This window comes from Pelodiscus sinensis, chromosome 1 (genome assembly GCF_049634645.1).
Source record: "Pelodiscus sinensis isolate JC-2024 chromosome 1, ASM4963464v1, whole genome shotgun sequence".
Taxonomy (NCBI): Eukaryota; Metazoa; Chordata; order Testudines; family Trionychidae; genus Pelodiscus; species Pelodiscus sinensis.
The window spans coordinates 41622254-41644059 of NC_134711.1; the positions used below are offsets into that span (position 1 = coordinate 41622254).

Below are 21806 nucleotides of genomic sequence, written 5' to 3' on the forward strand. Positions count from 1 at the left end.
CCGATTTAGTATGGCCCCCGCTTCCTCCCCCTCTCCTGGCTCCCCGGCGCTCTTTTGAACTGGCGCGCCCAGCACGCCGCTTCCGGCCGTGCCGCCGCCGCCCATGACCTCCGCGGTCCTAGAGCCTGCCCTGTAGGGCACGTCCGCAGCCCCGCTCCCCCGCTCGGCTGCGGGTTCGCCCTGCCCCCGGGCCGCCGTGAGGCCGGCGTGCCCTGCGCTCTCCGCCCGCCTCCGACCCTGCAGGCCCACCGCCTTGGGGCTGAGAGTGCGGGGACGGCCCTCACGCATGTTCACTTCTTCAAATCTGGCCCTCTTTGAAAAAAGTTTGGACACCCCTGCTTTAGGGAGTGGTAACATTTTAAGTATTGGTCACTTAATTTTTACTTTTGTTGCCTGATTTGGTGAAAAATAAAAACAACTTCCTTAGCATAAAAGCCTCACTGAGGAGTTTAAATCGGAGACGATTTTTCAACATTTATTTACAGCTTTTTGAGAAGTACAATTCCAGTATTTTGATATATATAGATATAGATATCTCTGCATTTAAAAAATACATTGGAATGGATGCAACATTTTTAAAACTGAAATATACTTTGAAGAAAACAAAATATTAAAATATTTACAGTCTGAGTAAAATAGAAAATAATTATGAACGTGATTTCTTAAAAAATAAATTATAGTCCAATATGCCATATTTGCAGTGATAGCTCTGCATAGGAAATCCATTCCTTTCTCAACATGCTGTGGACTGACAGTTTGAATTCATGCCCTAACTTCTTTTCATTAACAATAATAAGTCTCAAATATACTGGAGCCTAGATTAATTGCCAGTGTTCTAAATGTCATCAGTTCTAATCATCTTGTTAATTCAATGCCCAGTATTATTTTAATTGTATCAGTTTTCCTTTTGACACTTTTTCATGAAGTAAATGTAGTATTTTAGAAACATGCAGGCCTGCTCATTATCAAGCATAATGGTGTCTGCTGTCATTGACAGATGTAGAAAAATTAGTATGCAGGTAAACTTTAAAAAAAATGCTATGTACTTCCATTTAACATTCAGTATAGCTAATGTATTAGTTATACCAGTTGGACCTTGCTGGTCCAGCACCCTCAGGACCTTACTGGTCCCAAACGAGTGGATTTGCTGGACCAGAGAAGGTCCCTCCCCTCATGGCCGTGCTGCCACTGGGCTAGGGCTCCAGCCTGCCCCCACTGCTGCTTCGGCCCTCCGGGGCTCTTCCCGGCTCTGCTACTACCAGGGCCAGAGCACCATGACCAGAGCTCCATAGCCAGGGCAGAGCTCTGCAGCCGCTTTGCTCTGTGGCTGGGGCCGGAGCTCTGCAGTCGGGGCGTAGGGACAGGGCCAAAGCTCCGCTGGGGCCAGAACTCCACACCAGTGCCGTCTGTCCTACCCTTTCTCCCTCCCACACACATGCTCTGGGCTTACAGCTGAGTCGCCGGTGCTCCTTACAGTCCATGCCGGACCACAGATGTTGCTGGACCAGGGAATCTTGGCTAAGGGAGGTACAACCTGTATTTATACGGTATAAAAGGAGTGTGCATTACAATTTGTGTACACAGACTCACAAATAATGTAACCACTTTTTCAGTTTCATCTTTCCTATTTAGTAAGAATTGCTCATATATTCAAACTGGTAATACAGTTTGTCTCCAATGACTCATCCGTGTTTTGTGTTTTTTGAAATAATGATAGCTGAGATGCCTCCTAAGGTGATTGTATGTCTTTAGTTCCATTACCTGTCTGAATATGAAAGGATTTAGGATAAAACAACTGACAAAAAATTACACAAAGAATTGTATTGAGAAGATCAGACATTTGGGGTTCTGGATAAGACATGTCAGGTGATATTCACATTGGTACAAGGCCCTCTAAATCATAGACAGGGTTTCACGGGAGAGGAGGTACCTGTACTGATTGCTCTGTGGAGCCTCGCTTGCTGAAGAGGGGAACCGTTTGGAGAGCCATGAAGGGGTGGCTAGCTGGTATGAGATAAAAATGAGAAAAGGGTAGGATGAGGGTTGTTTGGTTTTAGTTTTTCTACCTTTTTTTAACTTAGAAGTACCTTTTCAACAGATTTTGTTCAAGCTTTCTAATATATGGGTTGAAACCATTCAACAATTATTTCAAATAGAAGAGAGAATTTATCATAAACTCATTAGCATGTGAAAGAGTGATTATAATGAAAGTCCTTATGAAACCTTGCCTACAGCACGAGCTATTAGGGACTCACTGAAAAGAAACCCAGGATATTACACAACATTTTTTTATTAGAAAATCACTTGAGAATGTTGATCCTTGTATAAATCTGTTCACACCAGGTTAAGTCTTTTAAGGAAGCCAGTAATAATTATGCTTTATTTGGTATATGCATGCTCTTTTCTTAAGCTGTTTATTCTTTCAACAATTCATCATAGGCAAAATTTACTGTGATGCAGAAAGCCAACATAAGGTCTGTCTGTTTCTTAAATCCCACTTAAGCCCTCCCATGGGTTTAAGTAGAACTTAAGCAGTGCCTAGACCTTGTACTGACCCTCTGTACAGAGATGAATTTCACCCAACCTATCAGCTATCAAGGCAGGACCTTTAGAGATGTGGTTGAGCTCATGGTTTATTTTTATATCAAGTGCTTGCGTGTATTTAAAAAGGTGGTTGTGTTACTTGGCAGGTTTTATTAAACAAATGTATTAGAGTAATATTATTTTAACTATTGAAACATAGCTTTTGAAAGTGCAAATTTATACTTGTGGTTTTGTACCCATAAAATAGAATTTCAGGTGCCAGTCAGAGGCTATGCATTTTTCACTCATAAAAAGGGCTCGAGTTGTACAAATATCCAGATTTGCACTAGAAATTTTGTTGCAGGTGCACATTTTGCAGGTGTAAACTGCAATCGCAAAAAGGGCACTGCTTAAAGACCAATTATTACAAGATGAGCAAACAAAGCCTTGTCTTCCTCCAGAGTTCTGGTGCCTGCTCTGTCTTGGTCATTTGCTGCATCCTAGCCACTTCATTTGGCAGGTCTGATTCTAATTAGTGCTTATTCCCTTAGGAAGGGATTCTTAGGAGATGCCTGCTAGAGGTGGGAACCTTTCTCATGGTGGGCTGCTTTTCTGCCATGTCAACAGTACAGTGCCTCCGGATTGGTGTCTCCAAATATCAGGGAGTTGAAATTCAGAAGACCAGGTTCCAGATAGGTCTCAGTTTTGTTCTAGAATGCTCTGTTGTGTGTGCAAGGACAGGATTTAGCTGGGAAATCAGAAAGGCTATCTCTACCACCTTCTACTGGGTTATGTGTGGCTGTTACTGGAAGGGGTCTTTATGACAGAGAAGCTGGAATGAAAGACTACAGGGAAATGGGAGCTAAGTAGGTAGTTAAGAATTTGAATTTCTAAGATCTAGTCTAATTAATTTCTCAACACAAGTTTCAGCCTAGTTCTTTACCTATCTACATACATTATTACTGGGTTTATTTCAAATCCATGGAAAGAGTGAAAAAGCCAGGGAGAAATCTGGGTAATAACAATGCTTACACTACAGGATGTTGTCCAAACAAAACACACTGCATAATTTTAATTGATTAAAACATGCCAAGACAGAAGACAGGTTTAGCTTCTGTGGTTGGTTAACAAGTGGAAGAAATGTTGAACAGAAGATTAAATAACTATATCATATTTTAGGCCTGATGGAATTGGAACAGTCTCAGTTGAAGAGAAAGAAAGGTTTGAGGAGACTAAAAATCGACTTTCTTCCCTTTTAGAAAACCAGATAAGCCACTTCAGGTGAGTGTATAACTCATTCAGACTATAAGAAGCTTCATTCTTTTTTTTAAAACTATGAACAAGACATTGTAAAGATAAATGTCATTACTTTAGGAAAAATTCAAGTCACAGTAAATATAGCATGTTTATATTGGATGTCTTTCTAAAAGATAACATTTAATTTAATAATATGTTTTGTTCACTTACATAGCAGAAGAGACTAATTCCTTCCAATGTGGGAATCAATGGGTGAAATTCTGTGTCCTCTGACCAGTGTTCCCTGTAAGTTGAGCACTTGGGTGGCTAACCAAGAGAGATTCAAATGCTGCCCAGCTAATTAGCGAAGCACCCACAGCCAGCACCATGTGTTTATATTGGTGGTGCACATCTGCATATGTTTTGGTGCACATAACAAAACTTATTCTGCACATTGATGGAAAACATTAGAGGGTACATTGCCTCTGACCTGGATAGCAGACTAGATGACTATAGCAGTGCTTTTGGCCTTGATACCTCTAACTGTAATTCTAGCTCAGGATTATCTGAAAATGTTCATATGAAGAAAAATGAGTATGTTTTGACTGTTGTTAATCGGTATAATCCAGGGGTAGGCAATTTTTTGCTGGGCGCCACTTCAGAAATTTTTGAAGTGGCCCCGAGCTGCATCAGAAGGGGTGGGACCTTAACTGGAAGGGGCAGGGCCAGGATTCTTACCTGCTTCCCCATTCCCAGACCATGATTGGTCTGGGGTGAGGGAGCACCTTTGCTCTTCCCCTCCCCCCTCCCTCTGGGCACCTTTGCCCCAGCAGTGGGAGGAGATTTCAGTTGCTCCCCATTCAACCCCCAGGCCAATCAGGGCTTGGAGGCAGGGGAGTGTATGAAGTGTCCTCCATTCCTGCCTGGAGCGCGTGGTGCTCCTTGCAGGGTGGGGTCAAAGTGGAAGAAACTTTGTGTGCTCCTCCCAACCCCAGGTCCTAATTGACCCAGGAGCAAGGGAGCAGCAGGGTCTCTGGGGGCTGGATCAACCTGTTTGGTGGGCTGGATCCAGCCTGCAGAGGCCCTTTTTCCCACCCTTCATATAACCCATCTGCAGACTGAGTGCTCTGATTGCAGCCAACTTAAGTTAAACCTATTTTTTAACCTTTGAGCTAATCAGATCTCATATGCAAATCTCTATTTCCTGATTGGAAATATTTGTGGGGGAATCTCTTTCTTTACAAACCTTTATATGTTTATACATTTTCCTCCATGTCGAGCAAAAACCCTCCTCCCTAGTCCTCAATGAAAAGTTTCTCCATGCTGAGTTTCAAAGTTTTGCCTTTTTTGTTGTTGCCCAGTTCAAAATCTTGATTCAGAATTCAATCACAAAGGAAAGGTATTTCTTCAAGTGATCATCTACAGGGATTCCACTGTTGATCCACATATACCCCATGCACACAAGACCAGATTCTTTTAGCCTATAGTGTCCACTGAAGCAGGCCTGAGACCTAGATGCCCTAGTATCTCCACTGCAGTTAAGGGCATAAAGAGCAGACCAGGCCCAACCAATCCTCAGTTCTTTTTTACCATTCATGACAGCAAAATGGAATCCCTGACGTCTCTGCCAGGTTCTTTTCACATTGTGCTAGCTAATGTTAGTTATTTGTTAATGTAGGTACCTGTTGACAACACACACATGCATTAAAAAAGAGAGACATTTTCTTATTTTAGTCAGGTTCTGGATTTAAGCTGGAACAGGTGTTCTAGCAGAATGTCTCAAGAGAAAATCTCTGGGACTTAAAACCTGCCTCACACGTGAAGCTTCAGTGGCATTTACTGATATGCACTCTAGGTGCCTAATTTGTTTAGGAGAGGGATATATTCCTAAGTGATGTGCCATGTGTCATTCCTTCTTTCAGTGGATTTAGAAAGCTAGAGAAGGCCACCTGAAATTGTTCCTTCTGGAGTGCTCTATGCAAACTCCTCAGACACCAAAAGGAGGGACCCAGCTGGACCTCTTGCCTCACTTTGGTCCCTCCTTATGAGAGCCCTGGTGAGAACAGGTCTCACCCTGACCTCCCAGGCTTATATGGACTAACAGGTCCCAGTTATCACCCACCATTCCAGTTTGGATTAAGAAAGCACTGGTGATATCCACAGAACCTGCATACTACATCTCTCTTGGTGTGATCCTGCAATCTTTGACACTTCTACACAAGCAACCTCTGAAGAGTGTTCCTTGGTGCCCAGAATGTCAATAACTAATGTATTGATACCCAAGAGATATCCTGTACTGAGTGATTTATCTGTAAACATGGCACTAGTCTCCTCTTCCTGGGAGGTTGTGGGGAGTGATAACTAAGCCATCAGCTATTGAGTTTGTCCAGCAACTAAAAGAAGAATTTCCAATATCAGTTTCATTCTCTGTCATAGGGATCAGCAACCTTTGGCTGATCCCATCAGTGTAATCTACTGGTGGGCTGCAAAACATTTTGTTTACATTACCCGTGCACAGGTAAGGCCTCCTGCATCTGTCATTGGCTGCAATTCACCATTCCCAGCCAATGGGAACTGCAGGAAACAGCAGCCAATACATCCCTATTGCCCGCACCACTTCCCTCGGCTTCCAGTGGCCAGAAACAGTAAACCATGGTCATTGGGAGTTGGTGTGGGGGGCAGGGATTCATGCCAGTGGATGCTCAATGTGAACAAAATGCCTCGCAGTATCCCAGGGGATTACTCTGATGAGTCAAATGCTGAAACTTGCCAAATCTTGCTCTATCACAGGGCTACTCAACTTTGGAAGCCCCGGGAGCCACAGTGATACTCACAGCACACTTAAGTTTGGTTGCATATACATGCAAGTATATATGCAAATAGCATTTTTTCACACAATGCCCCGGTGCTCCTGGCACCTCCTCCCGGGGACTATAAATGCGAACACTCTGTACCTGTCTGTTCCAGCCAGCCTGTCTGCTTGCATCTTTCAATGCGCACCCCATCTGGGAAGACACCTCGCCGTTGTGGAGCATGTTCCCAATGGAGGCCACATTCAAAGGATCCCACCCGCGTGCAATGTGTTGAGCCACATGTAAACCCAAACCACACTGCAGGCCACAAACAAATGGGTCACAGCCCACGGGCCATGTATTGAGTAGCCCTGCTCTATCAGCTGAGTGAGCATAGTAGAACCAGGGCGTCTGTGACAGGACAGCCCCTTCTTTGGAAGAGGTATATTCTTTTATCCCTTAGGGGACATAATAGGGACTTATCTCCTACTCACCCATTTTTCACTGATTGATTAGCACAATAAGAGTCAGGAAGCGACTACTCAAGGAAAAGATCTCACAAGAAACAACCTTATAGTTCCCCCGTGTCTGTCATACTCAGATCAGCCCTAGCCCCACTGGACACTCCGTGGACTTCAGGTGTATTCAGGCAAACATACATCATTAGTTCCTTCTAGGTTTAGATTTTCCTCACCAAAGTCTGCTAGTGCAGCCTCCAGTCCTGAAGAAATAGGAAGTGGAAGCCAGTGAGAATCAACATCTACAAAGGGAAGAATAATTTGTCCCAATTGTGATCTCCTCATCCTCTCACAGCAAGACAACAGGTCTCTCAATATCTTCAAGACAACTTCATTAAACATATGGAGAGAGTCTAGATATGTCTAGAAGTAGTGCAGGAAAAGCATCTCAAACTCCTGCATATCTTGCACCTTTCTCTGACTGATAGGCTTCCTGTGTCTATAAATGAGGCACTGTTTACACTTGAGAAATCTTGTGGTGTATACAAGCATTCATTTTAACCACAGTGAAATGAGATGACGAGATATCAAATCCATTTCAGGGTCTTCTGGTAGCTGCTTTCCAAGAGATATTGAAGTAACAGAATGCTTCTAATTCTGTATTAGGGAGAGCACCCCAAAGAAACTGGATTTGTTTGGATGAAAAGTCTATTCATTTGATGGCACATGTGGCTAATTTCCAAGTTCTGACAAATACAATGTTATGAATTAGGGATATAAAAAGTTGTTTAAAAATGTAACCACTAAAAATCCTAGTGGTTATACACTTACACATGCTGTGGGCTCTGCAGTATGAAGCTTAAATAATCCTAACTCCCAGGGAGCCAATGTGTCACCTGTGTGGGGAGGAGGAGGAGACAGGCACACCATAGACAGGTGTTGCTCCAGGTGGCTGGAGGAAGCAGCCCCTGCCTGTAGTAGGCCCCACAGGGTTGGAACAGCCCCTGTCTGGGGCAGGCAAAGAGCTGCTCCAGCCGTAATCAATTCACTGATTAACCATTTGCATCCCTAGTCTCATTTAGTGTGCAAACTATCTCAAGAACTTTCATGGGGTAGCTGAGTTAGTCTGTTACAGAAAAAAAAAACAAAATGGTCTGGTAGCACTTTATAGACTAACAAAACATGTAGATGGTGGTATGACTTTCGTGGGCACAGCCCACTTCTTCAGATGACCGGAGTTATGAGAACATCAAGAACATCAGCTATAGACGAACACTATCATATCGAAGGGACAGTTCATTGTGCACACGTCCTGACAGGCTGCACATACTGTGTAAGGGCATGTAATGAGTTAGCCAGATTAGATCCACCTAGACACATTAGAGCTTGATCCACTAGCGCCTACGCAGCCTCTGCTGCCTATTTGGAGAACGTGCGTGTTCCTGAAATTTATACACAGCTACAAGGAGCTTGTCCTGCACAGTGACAAGCCACTATTCTTAGGTAGAACCTCCAGACTAGTTTTTGCTTAGGGAAGAGCTGTCCTGTAAGCAGTTTAGGTAGGACTCCCATCACTCACTAAGAGCAGACTCTGTGTGGCCACACACTCAAAGAAGAAAGAAGAGTTACTTACCCTATGGTAGATGTGGTTCTTTGAGAGATGATGTTCACCTGGATTCCACCCTTTTGCTCTTCTACAACAGAATTCTACTGGGATTGGGATTGACAATGGAAATGCAGGATGGTTGGTCTTGCATTACCCTGCATGCCTGCAGGTGGAGGAACAAGAGAATATATAGGGCTCAAGTGCAGCCCCAATGAACATTATTGGCCAAATAATCCCATCTCGTTTATGTAGGGCACATGCCTACCAAGAGTGGAATCCATGTGAAGAACATAACTCAAAGAACCACATTTACTGTGGTTAAGTAACCATTCTTTTTTTCTTCTACCCCATAACTTAAAAATAGCTGACATTTCTTCAAACTCTCCTAAAACATTCACCTTTTGGTCAAGACAAAGCATGGAAAAATGTAGCTGATTAAGTGAGCATTTGGAAAAGTATTATTGAACAAAAATAGATGGTTGTAATGGAAACTTTTGTAGCCTTAATACTGAAAAATATTAATTACGTCTCTGTATACGTAGATTGTTTTCAGTGTTGACACAGGATTACATTGCATGTTAGAAATGTTACATTATTGACATATAATATGAAGGAAGCAACACTTAAGAACATACTCAGTGGGATCTCTTGATTTGAAATGCTAAATGTAATCCAGGGATCAATAACATTTATTCATAAACTATGTCACCTACAGGTTAATAGGAGTAAACAATAGAAAAGACAATGCATGGATTATGCAAATATACTGAGATGGTTTAAGGAGGTGGAGGCAAATACAACAGCCAAATTTGTATTTTATTTAAAGGTGGATTAAGGCTAAGGATTAAATCTGTTTTGCTAATTTGTTAATGCCCTCAAGAGTTGCTGACAGAACAATACGAAACAAGCAGAATGAAGGAGATAGTATACTGGCACTGTGTCTGCTGAAAAGATTTGTCTGACCTCATTTTCAGGGCTTTATTATAGAATGCCCAAAGTGATTGCTAAAACTCATTGGTCTGAATCCTTTTATTGTTGGTAAAACAATGTTAGAAAATGAAGCAACCATTCTCATTAAATAATAATAATATTAAAAGAAATGTAGTTTCATACAAATAATCCCAACAAAGTAGAAAATCCCTTTTTTTTTAATTGGGGATATCCTAGCAAAATACAGATTTCATCGATAAGATTAGGAAGAGGGTCTGATGATCTGAATACTGCAGACTTGAAGGAATGGCAGGGGTTTTTTTTTTTTTTTCAAATCTATCGAATTAATGGGTTTTTAAAAAATTAGTTAAGCACCAAAAGTGTGGTGAATACTCTGAGACATAAGAAGTTTGTGTCCTGGGGATCTTCTAGTAAAACCCAGTTTATAATGCTTTCATATGTAATATTGTTATAACAAAAGAGGAAAAATTAAAGGAAATGTTCACTCATTTTAGCATTAATAATTTTAAAATGTTAGATATAAAAGATTTTCTTCTGAATGTTAAACTGATATTAAAGGAGGACAGAACAGATAAAATGCTATTTTACAGTTTCTGACTGATGTCTGCTAAAATCAGAAATGAAACCCCTTCTCAACACCATGATTCCTCTAAGAACAAACTCAGAATATATTTGTAAATACCCTTCATAGTTTAATCCCTATGACAAGTGCCTTTACTTTTTGGACTTTCAGAATCTTGGGACTGAGCCAGGAGTTGTTTTGATTTCAAATACTTTTACTCCATATATTAGATAATAAAAAAAAGGTTGAGGTATCTTATAAATATACGATATACGTGTACCTTCTTTTGAAGTAAATTATTGGAATGATACATGCATACTACATGTAAAATAACATTTTTAATTTAAAATTACACTCTTAATGTGATCTTTGGTTTTTGTTTTAAGATACTGTTTCCCTTTTGGACGTCCAGAAGGAGCGTTAAAAGCCACACTTTCATTACTTGAAAGGGTATGTTTTTTAAATTTGTTTTAATGCTGCTGGACTACTTAGACTATGTGTTATATTATAACTGCAACAGTGAGGTTATATGACTTCTGTTTAGATACTGTACTACCGGTTTTGTTTATGCACTGCAATATTTTCCAACCATGACGACAGGAGCCCAATCTAGAACATAATTACAGGAATTTCCCTGAAGTTACTTCAGTGGTCCCCTATTTCTTTATAAATGGTGGTTATTCAGCACAATCTATCAAATGATGGTGCTTGTGATGAATCTTGGTTACATGCTATCTGAAATGTAACTTAAAGAAAACTTCACAAAATTGAAATAAGTATTTAGAGCTAAACTGAAGTCAACTCAAGAAGAAAAGGCAAAGGGCTAGAATTAGCTAAATTGTGAGGGGGAGATAGAAATGAACCCTGGTCTTCAAATCCCCTGCATTGGTCCATAGGAAGGACAAGAAATGTTAGCAGCATCCTAGAGAAAGAGGAGCTTTACATTCAGGCAATAGCTCCATAGGAACCTTGTCAGCAGGAGGCTGCTGAAAGAATTAGCTAAAGAAAGCATTGCATGGCCACCCACACAATGCCCTGTCGTGTCTAGCACTGCCCAGCATTTAGGTGACAGCTCTCCCTGTAGCTCCACTCCCAACATGAAACTAGTGCCACTGAAACTCCCTTGGCAGAGTGTCTGCCTTGAAAGCCCTCTGCCAGGGTCTATACCAGTGGTGAGTTTGATTCTATCTGTCCATTTTGTTTTAAAATTAACTTTATATAATATCTTCTTAATTGTTTAGAAATCTGTTATGTGAAAGCAACATTTTGAGTTTGTCTTCCTGTTGTTACAAATGGCCAGGTTTTCAAACCTGACTGCAAAAAATGTGCATAGCTGCACCTGAGGAAGCAGAAAGTAAATTTACATGTGCAAGTGTCAGCTCTGCATGCATACCTGGAACCCTGGGTTTTTTATATTTGCTTTTGGAAACTTTGAAACCTGTCTAGAATACAGGCCTTGATTAAATATCACATCTAGAATAATGTAATCATGTAAAATCAGAACTGAATTTTGGTCACAGCTAACTACAGGCAGCAAAGTACAAATTAGAAAATTTTAAATAGCAAAATTGAGATGCAAGTGAAATATTAAAGCAATTTATTAGCTGTATTGAATTATTAATATAGTATTAAAGATGGGAAGATGTCAGAGTCTCTTACTATTATCTTCGAGGAAGTTATAAATATCAAGATTTACATCCTAAATTCTCCATGACCAATTCACCTAATTTATAATAGTCTTGATTAATCCGTATTGAAATTTTAGTGATAAAGTGTATATAAGAAAAATCTTTAATTTGTTCAACCGATTAAATTTTTCTAGACATTGGAAAAATAATTAATATTTTTGTGTATTTTACATATTTTATTTATAATTTGAGCCAACATACCAGTAAAGATTGAGTGACATGGAAGACCCTGGCAAAGATTCAGTTGTCCACACCAAAAGAGACAGAAGGCCAAAGATGTGGTTTAACTAGTCCACAGTTTTATTCACTTAAAGTATCTACAGATACCCTGCAATAAATACTGTGCAAGGAGGAAGGGTTGGCTCCCTGCTGATCCAGTCACAGGAGCCACATCCTACTTTCCTCAGTTTCCTTAAAGGGGAGGAATCAAGAAAAAGAGGGGGTCAGTTCCTAGTGAGGAGATTGTAGGAGACCCAAACCTCCATTACCCAGTTCCCATGAGGGATGCTTTCCTGCAAATCTTTTTCCCGTGTATTTTATCCAGTAACTTTATCCCTTCTATACCCAGCACCTGCACTGATCATCTGCCACATGTTTTATGAATTAAGTTGCAACATTTTAAATAAACTCCCTACCTCACTCTACCTCCCAGACCAGCAGTGGGAAAGGCAAAAAGCCCCAAGCTGTTCCAGCCAGCACAATCTGAATAAAGAGGACCCCTCCACTGCTGCCTGGATTATAAATAGCTCTACCTGTTTTCTGGTCAGGAGAAAGGGAAATGCAGTATTCTGACATGTTTCCTTCTGCTTCTTACCCTTCCTGACCATTCCTGTAAAGCTTCCCCCTTCTTACCACCTGCTGTTAAGGAGCCTGTAGAGGGACAATGCTCTTTTTCTTTCCAGCTAGCCAAACAAAGACTCACTCTCGTAAAGATTGCAGTGCGTATGTTAACTTCAGAGAGGGTGAGGATTTCATCCCCAGCCCATTTTATTCTGGTTACTACATTTTAAATGCTGGAAGACTAGTTGCTGGGGGGGGGGGGGGGGAAGCTTCAGGGTTTTTTTGAAAGACGCTATATGATCTAGCTTCTCAGTACTCCAAAGATTCAGTGAAAGACTAGTACTTGTGCTGTCTAAACTAGCTAGTACTTTTTCACAAATTAGATCTGCTTAATTTTAATAAGCATATGCAGGAAGAAAATAGTAATGACAAGTCTAAATGCTGTGTTCTTCCTTTTTTTTATTTTTTTCATCTGTCAATTAATGTTATGTTTATAAAAATTTTGGATAAATTTCACTGGCAAAGGCTTAGCATAACACAAATAGGTGCTCCACAAATTTCTCTAACCATGTCTCTAGCTGTGTACCTTAATCTAACCTTCAACTCTTAGGGTATTCCATCAGTCTTGGCTCTTGCTAGAACAGAAACTGACAATCATGCTGACTAGGGCAACATTGTAGGAGTGATCTTATAATGTGCATAAATGAGAACACTAATGAAGCTATCAAATTAATGCAGCATAAATGGAGGTTTGAACTCAAGTCTCCAGAAGCAAATAGGTAGTTTATTAACCAAGTCTTCCAAATACTGAAATGCCTCTTTGAATTCTGCATTTATTAGCAAATCTGAAATAGTCTCTCATGTACATTCAGATTTTTCTCTTGGGCTTTAGGTAATGTGTGTAACCAGTGTGTGAATGTTTATCTCTGGGATAGGTTTTAATGAAAGATATTGCCACACCCATACCAGCAGAAGAGGTGAAGAAAGTGGTTAGAAAATGTCTGGAGAAAGCTGCGTTGATCAATTACACTCGACTTACAGAATATGCCAAAATAGAAGGTTAGTACAGTGATCAACTGCCAAAGTGGCTGTAAAAGCCAGCAATGCCTATTAACTGAATATTCTGTGAGCAGCCTTTTCCCTTTCCTGAACAAACCTGTACCACAGCAAGGGGAAATGTCTCATTAAAATCTCAGCTGGTGAACTATAGAGCTTTTTCCTATTCATTGCTTTAATATGCCTCCTGGGACCCTGCTGTATGAAAGATCCAGACTTCATGTTTAAGTTATCCTTTGTTCTTATTTGATTTTCTTTGAGCCTAAATGTGTGTTCATGGCTTATTTTTAATTTCTCTAAGTATTCCTAATAATTAAATTATTGGCAGTATGTGCTTGCCATATTGGCAATAACAGAGCCATGAGACTTGAACACCAAAGTTATAGAACCCTTATAAATATCTTTCACAAGTAGGTAAATAACAGAGTAATTTTGTTTGTTGTCAGTCAGAAATGGGAAATTTGTGGTGTATGTGTGTGTGTGTGTGTATATATATATATATATATATATATATATATATATATATATATATATATATATATATATATAGTGAAATGTAACAGTAAACTGGTGAAATATCAATTATCTTTAAATTATTTATAAACACAGTAAAAGAAGTAAATATTAAATCTCATGATGATCTGGAATTTTTCTTTATTAAACATTTGTGTAAATTTGTGGTAATGAGACTCATCCTAATTGTTTCTAGTCATGGAGTAGTTTATGATGTGCTGTGTTATTGTTCAATATAAAGCTTGTATTACAGTAAGTCATAACATTAGGAAAGTTTATAAAGTAATAAATGCAATACAGTTGTTTTTAGAAAGCATAAGAAAAACCACGTACCAGTTATCCATTGTATAATGACACAGAGTTAACTTCAGGATTAGGAGAAAAGGTATAAAGATCATTTTAAAGAAAATATAGACAGTAGATGAGTTAATTTAGCAGAAGAAAAACCATGACACAATAAGAGTCATATGTTATTACTACAGATGAAAATCTATTTTAATATAGTTTTAGTAACAATCTGGAATTAAGATATCAAAATCCAGTAAAATGGAAAGAGGCCAGTGTTTGTAGAAGTATAATGAATTTTTCTTATTCCGGCTCTGGTCAAACTCACTGACAAACATGAGTTAACCAATCTCAGGAGTGATTAACAAAAAAAAGAGGAAAAAGCTATCTCATCACTATAGCAACCAATATTATATAACAGCAGTAACAACATGAAGCCACCTTAGTAACCAGTTTATCATCATTAATTATGATATCACATTGTGTTAAAGAAAGGATGAATATTAGTTAGTTTTTTGAGAGAGAGAGCCAAGATACCTCTTCTCCCTTAGCTTTGATAATATGCATACTCATAACGGGGACTTCTGCTGTTCAGTAATCTTGAGTTTTTAGCAAACCTGTTAAAATAATAAATATAAAAATTTAAAAAATAGACATCACCAAAGCCTGTAAGAGATTTAGAAACTGACTGATTTTAAGCTGGTTGTAGAAACAATTTATTTACAATTAAAAAAAAAACATTGCACAGGTGTTCTGAATTTTATTCTGGAAAAGTGTGGGAATATAATTCTCCTAAAGATACATTCTACAGTTTCAAGCACACATATAGTTCCCACTGACATGAGCCGGAATTCCATGTGAGCATCCAAGGGGGAAATTTGGCCCATTGTATATTTTGACTTAAGTGAATTTGTTTGTTTAAATCTGTCAGGGATGGTACTTGGTCCTGCAGTGAGGGCAGGGGACTGGACTCGATGACCTCTCAAGGTCCCTTCCAGTTCTGTGAGATGGTATATCTCCATATATTATTTGTGGTTTATTGCCCCCATCTGATGTTAACTTGTTCTAAATGCAAGGTCTGTAATGGAAAACCCCAGTTATAGAAATCCATTTTTAAAATGGTCTTATATGTACACAAATATGTAACATCAAGACGGCAATTTTTTTAAAGAACAAGAGAGAGTACAACTTCATGATAGCAATATTTTATGCACAACAATATTTTATACACAAATACAGTTCAACTTTCAGTTTTAGACCTGTATCTTTCTTGTCCAACAATGAAGTCATTACGGCTATGTCTACACAGCAGCGTTATTTCAGAATAATACCAGTTATTCTGAAATAACAAAGTCCACATCTATACTACAAGCAGCTATTTTGACATAATGTCGAAATAAAGTTGGGCTGGAGGACTTCATGCTCTGACTCCTGTACCCTCATTGTATGAGAAGAAAGGGAAGTTGAAGGAAGAGTGCCCTTTCTTAGACTTCCTGATGTGTAGACAGAATAAACTATTTCGTCTTAAACTATGTCAATTGCATAGCTTAAGTTGCGTAGCTTATTTCGGCTTTAGTCCTGCTGTGTAGACGTGCCCTACATGTTCTAACTCTCTGTTGGTACCAAAACCTATTTGGTAAATACCTTGTCCAATAGCTTGAGTTTTGTCCCTTCAGATTAATAGCAATTCTGATCTGTCTTCATGAACTGAAATGTAGTTCTGGCTCCCCACAATAATTAGTATTGCTATTTTTATTACTTCCTTACTCCCTGTATTAGACAGTGGTAAGCACCTAAGCATTGTGTAAACTGTATCACATTCATGACATCCCCAAATGTGATTTTGGGCTTGGCACTGATGTCTAATGAACTGATATTTCTATAGTCATAAAACCAGCTTCAGTTAGTCATGCATGCTCTCATGGTTATATTGGCTGAAGTCAATTACAATGAAATACAGAATAAAGCTACAAAGATGATTATCAATAGTAACATATAGTATTCTTATTTTGTATTTTACTATTTTTTCTGTCACCTATTTCCCGAGTACAATATGGGATGGATATTTAGACTCTGTCATTAGGCATAAACTAGAAAAAGAACTGTTTCTAAAATGTAATCAGATGAGAGTAACAAATCAACAAACACACATGCATTCTACCCTCAATGAAAAAAGTCAGGTGATCTATGAAAACTCAAACAGGACACTCTGAGGTTAGAAAAAATAGATGTTACATCAGAATTTGGAATGGAAATGTACTATACATTTAAATACATGCTGAAAATAGAAAATACGCCATTATCAACAAAATTTCAACATGAGTTCAGATTATTTTAATCCTCTTTCATTTCCCAATTTTTCTACCTCCTTTCCCCACATATCTCTTCATTACCAAAGAAGGAAGTCTGTTCAAAATAGCATTATTAATGTTTTATCTATGTTTGAACGAATAGCATGTGATACTTTTTTTGAATTGTTAAATGATACTGAATTTTAATACAAAGTTTTTAGTGCCGGATTTTAAAAAAACTAATTTGTGGTTGTCTGGTTTTTATTTGTAGAGCAACAAGTGTAGTATTCAGTATGCATATAGAAAAGTCAGTCAATTTTCTATAGATGAATACTAAAATGCCTAATTTAATATTTGTTCGGTTTGATACAATTTAGCATTGTATGTTTCTCTGATGGTGTCTTACATTTTTTTTTCTTATGCTTTAGCAACAGCAGAGAAGGATTCAGGTGATTACTGTTTATGTACATGCATGATGGTACCATTGCTTTCAGTGTGTTATATTTAAATTTAGTTTATTAGATTATTTAAACAATTGAAGAATTTTGACCACAACACAAAAGTATATTACAATTAAAGTTGTGCTTGGACGATAGTCCATGCATTGTGTGCATATAGTAAAACACGTGTTTGATTTTTTATTAACATTCTAGATAATTGTGAAATTCTGTAATTCGTGGAGTTTGATACAGTTTTGAGGACAACATTCTTCAAACATTTTGTAATTGAGTAATATACACAGAGGAATTCCTTAATAGCTTCTTTCAGTCTAAATTTGTGTCTAAATTTTTAATTAAAGGGACATTGTCAAATTACTTGAAACCAAAATTTTAGGTTTCCTTAGTATACGTTTTTATGAAATATAATAGGCTTAATCCTGAATTTGGCCATATGTCTCTACTCAGCTCTCTCACCATTGAAATTAATAGATGGCCTGAGTAAGGACCTTAATGTTTTGCCCTATGAAAACAATTTCACTCACAATAAAACTTTAAAAAATAGGGGAAAAGATTTGCGGTGAAAATGGTTATTCTCTTCCATTGTTTGTGGTTGAAATATTAGAAGAATCACAATATGAAACTTATTAAAAACAGCAGTGAAATTGATTAGCTTATTTTAATTGGTCCAGATGAACTCTCTATATTCTGGTGTTTTCTGCAATGTCTGTCCATTACCATCCCAATGGGTGTCCCATGAACTCCAGTTTGTTTGTTTATTGGGAGGGATGGTGTGCTTGCACACCCATACACACTGCATGCCCTAAAAATGGTCAGATTGGATTAGTTTAATCTCCTTTCAAAACTAGTTCCCCAGTCAAATGCTCTCAGTTAAGAACACCGTATTTCAGTCTCGCATTTTATTCAGATCTTTGTAAACTGCAGTATTAAAGAGGAGAGCAGCTGTCTTGAGAGGTCACGGATGGAGATGTGGTTCCTGGTAGACCTGGGTCCTGACCTATTGATGGCTTTTAAAATCAGGTCCAGGAACTTGAACTAGAAACAGAAACCTTGTTGAGACACTCTCCTATTGGGAATGGAAAAAGACCATTATTATTTTCTAAATAAAGTGGTAGAATAGAAATGTTTGTTAAATCTTCACTGTTCATGCCTAATCTAAAATTGAGGCTCAGCACATGTCTGGCTAAGAGTATGGTGCTACCAACTCTTGCAGTTATATAATGAATCTTGTGAATTCTGCATTTTTTCTTAAAGATACAGCTCTTGAAGCTAGGCAGTTTTGTTCTAATCCCAGTTTTCATTTTTTTTAAAAATCTGCTTATGGCTACAGAGAAAAGCTGAAAATACAAACTGTAAAGGCTCAAGCAAAGCCACCAAAAGGGAAATAAAGAGAACCCAAAATGTGTATTTCAAAAAAATAAAAAATGGTAAGGTGAACTCATGACTTTTGGGGGGCCTCACCAATGGTGTTTTGGATACTCTTAGAGCTTGTCTCCACTACATGGTAGACTGATGCTGCAGTAATCAATCCACAAGCCATCCATTTATCACATCTTTTTAGATGTGATAAATAGATTTTTGATGCTTTCCTGTCCACTCTAGTACTTGACCAGGATGAGAAGAGTAGCTGGAGTTGACAGGAGAGTAGCCCCTGCTAACCTTGCTCCACAGAAGTAGCCATGATAAGTACGTCGACTTCAATTACGCCATTTATGTAGCTGAAGTCACATAGATTAGATCGACAGCAAGGATTGGTGTAGACAAGGCCTAAGGATTGGCAATATTGGGTGTGGGTTTCCCTTTGAGAAACACATGGATATCACAAGGGAGGTTTAGGTTGGACATTAGGAAAAATTTCCTAACTGTCAGGGTGGTTAAACACTGGAATAAGTTGCCTAAGAAGGTTGTGGAATCTCCATCTCTGGAGATATTTAAGAGTAAGTTAAATAGAAATCTATCAGAAATGGTCTAAATGGTACTTAGTCCTGCCATGAGGGCAGGGGACTGGACTCAACCTCTCAAGGTGCCTTCCAGTTCTAGTGTTCTATGATTCTATGAAGCACCAAAGAACAGATTCTATTGTAATCATAGTTCTGTTTATGTGGACACTGATTTCCCCAGGTGTGATGAATCTTGGAGATTCTGGCAGCATGCTAGGTAGTGGGTCTGTCTGTTCCTCTAGGAACTCAGCACTCTTCCTCTGGACTGTAGCTCTTAAGGGTACGTCTAAACTACAGGCTTTGTCGACAGATACTGTCGACAAAGCTTCTGTTCACAAAGAGCGTCTAGACTACATCCAGTTCTGTTGACAAAGCAAGCCGCTCTGTCAACATAGAAGGTAGATGCAAAGGACAGTGTAGATGCAATAATGCCTTCTGTCGACAGAACTCTGTCAACAAAAGGCATTATTCCTCGTAGAATGAGGTTTACCACTGTCGACAAAATGTGGACAGAACTCAGCAGTTATGTCGACAGAACTCGATGGTAGTGTAGACGCAGGTATAGTTTTAAAACCCTGTAGTCTAGACACACCCTAAGGGTGTGTCTAGACTACTGAGTTTTGTCGACAAAAGTGGACTTTTGTCGACAAAACTATACCTGCGTCTACACTACCGCTGAGTTCTGTCAACATAACGTCGACAGAACTCAGCAGTTTTGTCGACACTGGTAAACCTCATTTTACGAGGCATAACACCTTCTGTCGACAGAGTTCTGTTGACAGAAGGTGTTATTGCCTGTAGGGTTGCGTCTAGACTACAGGGTTTTGTCGACAAAGCAGCTTGCTTTGTCGACGGAACTGAATGTGTCTAGACGCTCTATGTCGACAGAAGTTTTGTGGACAGTATCTGTCGACAAAACTTCCGTCGACAAAACCCTGTAGTCTAGACGTACCCTAAGTGTCTTAGGTTTCTTAGCCTTGCAGATATCACATGGAGGCAGTCAACAAATTTTGTTTCTGAAGTAGTGCATCTTCTGCATCTGAATGTGAAGGGAAACAGGACTGCATTTTGCCTCTCTTTTGTCTTTTATTATGTCTACACTGGTGCACATATTCAAGTACTAGACTATATACATGCTTGTGCGTTCTTCCTGAAGTCATTCCAAGTGTCCACATTCTGCTGTGCTGCACATGGATATAATGCTGTGTACAACTGTATACTTGTGTCCATACTGCTGCTGCTGTTACATGTCTCAAAAGACCAGTCATGGGTGGTCATGCCTAATAGTCAGAGTGGGAGTTATCCTAATGGTCGGAGTCTGATTGATTGACAGTGCCATGGATAGAGACAGAGTTGAAGTTGAGGGTCAGAACCAGATTACCTGGAGTCAGGGAAGGGAGAAGCAGGGCTGGTCATGAGATAGGAGTAAGGCTAGGATAAGGCTGGTACAGGGCATGAACTAGACTAAAATGAGGCTGGGGGCAGTACAGGAGCAAGGCAGGAGCACAGCTTGGAGTGAGCTGAGCACAGGGAGGCAGTGAGCGAGCAGTTGCTAATCCTTTACAGCTATTGGACTTAAGAGCAAGTCACCTGACTGCCTTAGCCAAACAGGTAGCCCAGCAGTTCTCATTGGTTGTCTGATGGCTAGAGAAGTGCAGCTGCAGTTCCTCATTCCTGACAACATGAAAACAGCACTACCATTTTGGGAAATATTCTAATTTAGTGTGTCACAGGGAGACACTCTAGGAACTGTTTTACTGCGTGTTACTGGTATTATCCCCAGCTTTTACACATTTCTGGTGGCAGTTCATGATCATGTTGCCTCTCCTTGTTATTCCTTGTAACATTGGGTGGGAGATGTGCAGCAATGGGATGATGATTTGGTTCTGCTCCTCTGTATTGTGGGAGAAATAGTTATGCAATGGAGGAGCCACTTGGTGAACTACTGGATGGAATTTGAGCAGAACTTTCTGGCAAGTTGAAAGATGGCTGACCTTGAGCATCAATGACAGTTCATTCAGCTCACATAGTGAATGCTGGTATTGCCATACTGTGCTCTTGGATGGAGTCTCACTTCTGATTCAAGGGAAGCAGCTGTGTGTGTGCTGGAGTCACTTTGTTTTGGAAAATTGGGATGACCAGCTGTGGTTTTCAAACTCAACAGTTATTCCCTGCAACAATGGGCAGAAGATGCGCATCAATGGGATTTGGTCCTGCTCCTCCTCTTGTATTGTGGGACAAATAGTGTCTGTGAAAGAGAAGTGTTGGATGAGTGGTCTGTTTGAGCAGTGAGCTGATTTTCTGTGTGCATGTGTGCCTTTTAGTGTCTCTATTACATATATGTACAGTGCCTAGCACAATAGAACTTTGATTCTTGGAGCCTTGAAGCACTGCTGCAACATCAACTATATTGGCAACCGTGTGGGGGGTTGCCTTGGTGATTTTCCCAGGATGAGGTCACTTGCCATTTGAGAGGAAGATTCAGATGGTGATGGAAAAGCTGTGTGAAGAGGTCTGTGTCTGCGGCTCCCTCTTGATGCAAATGATGGTGTGAGAAAAACAGCTGCTATGAAGTGGGCTTTCCAGTTCTTCTTTCCCTTGGGGAACAGAAACATCATATGGTATATGGTGAAAATTCAATTCGATTTTAAAAATCTTTATTTTTAT

At 39.5% G+C, this 21806-nt stretch overlaps 1 protein-coding gene across 5 annotated transcripts in view; it reads left to right on the forward strand.

Moving 5' to 3' along the window:
* CADPS2 (calcium dependent secretion activator 2) overlaps positions 1–21806 on the forward strand; it is a 514814-nt gene that overhangs the window by 375527 nt on the left and 117481 nt on the right. For all 5 annotated transcript variants that reach the window (XM_075928806.1, XM_075928789.1, XM_075928797.1 and 2 more), the window contains exons 14-16: positions 3703–3804; positions 10515–10578; positions 13532–13655. In XM_075928806.1, the coding sequence (XP_075784921.1) occupies positions 3703–3804; positions 10515–10578; positions 13532–13655 (290 nt within the window). The remainder of the gene's footprint in view (positions 1–3702; positions 3805–10514; positions 10579–13531; positions 13656–21806) is intronic.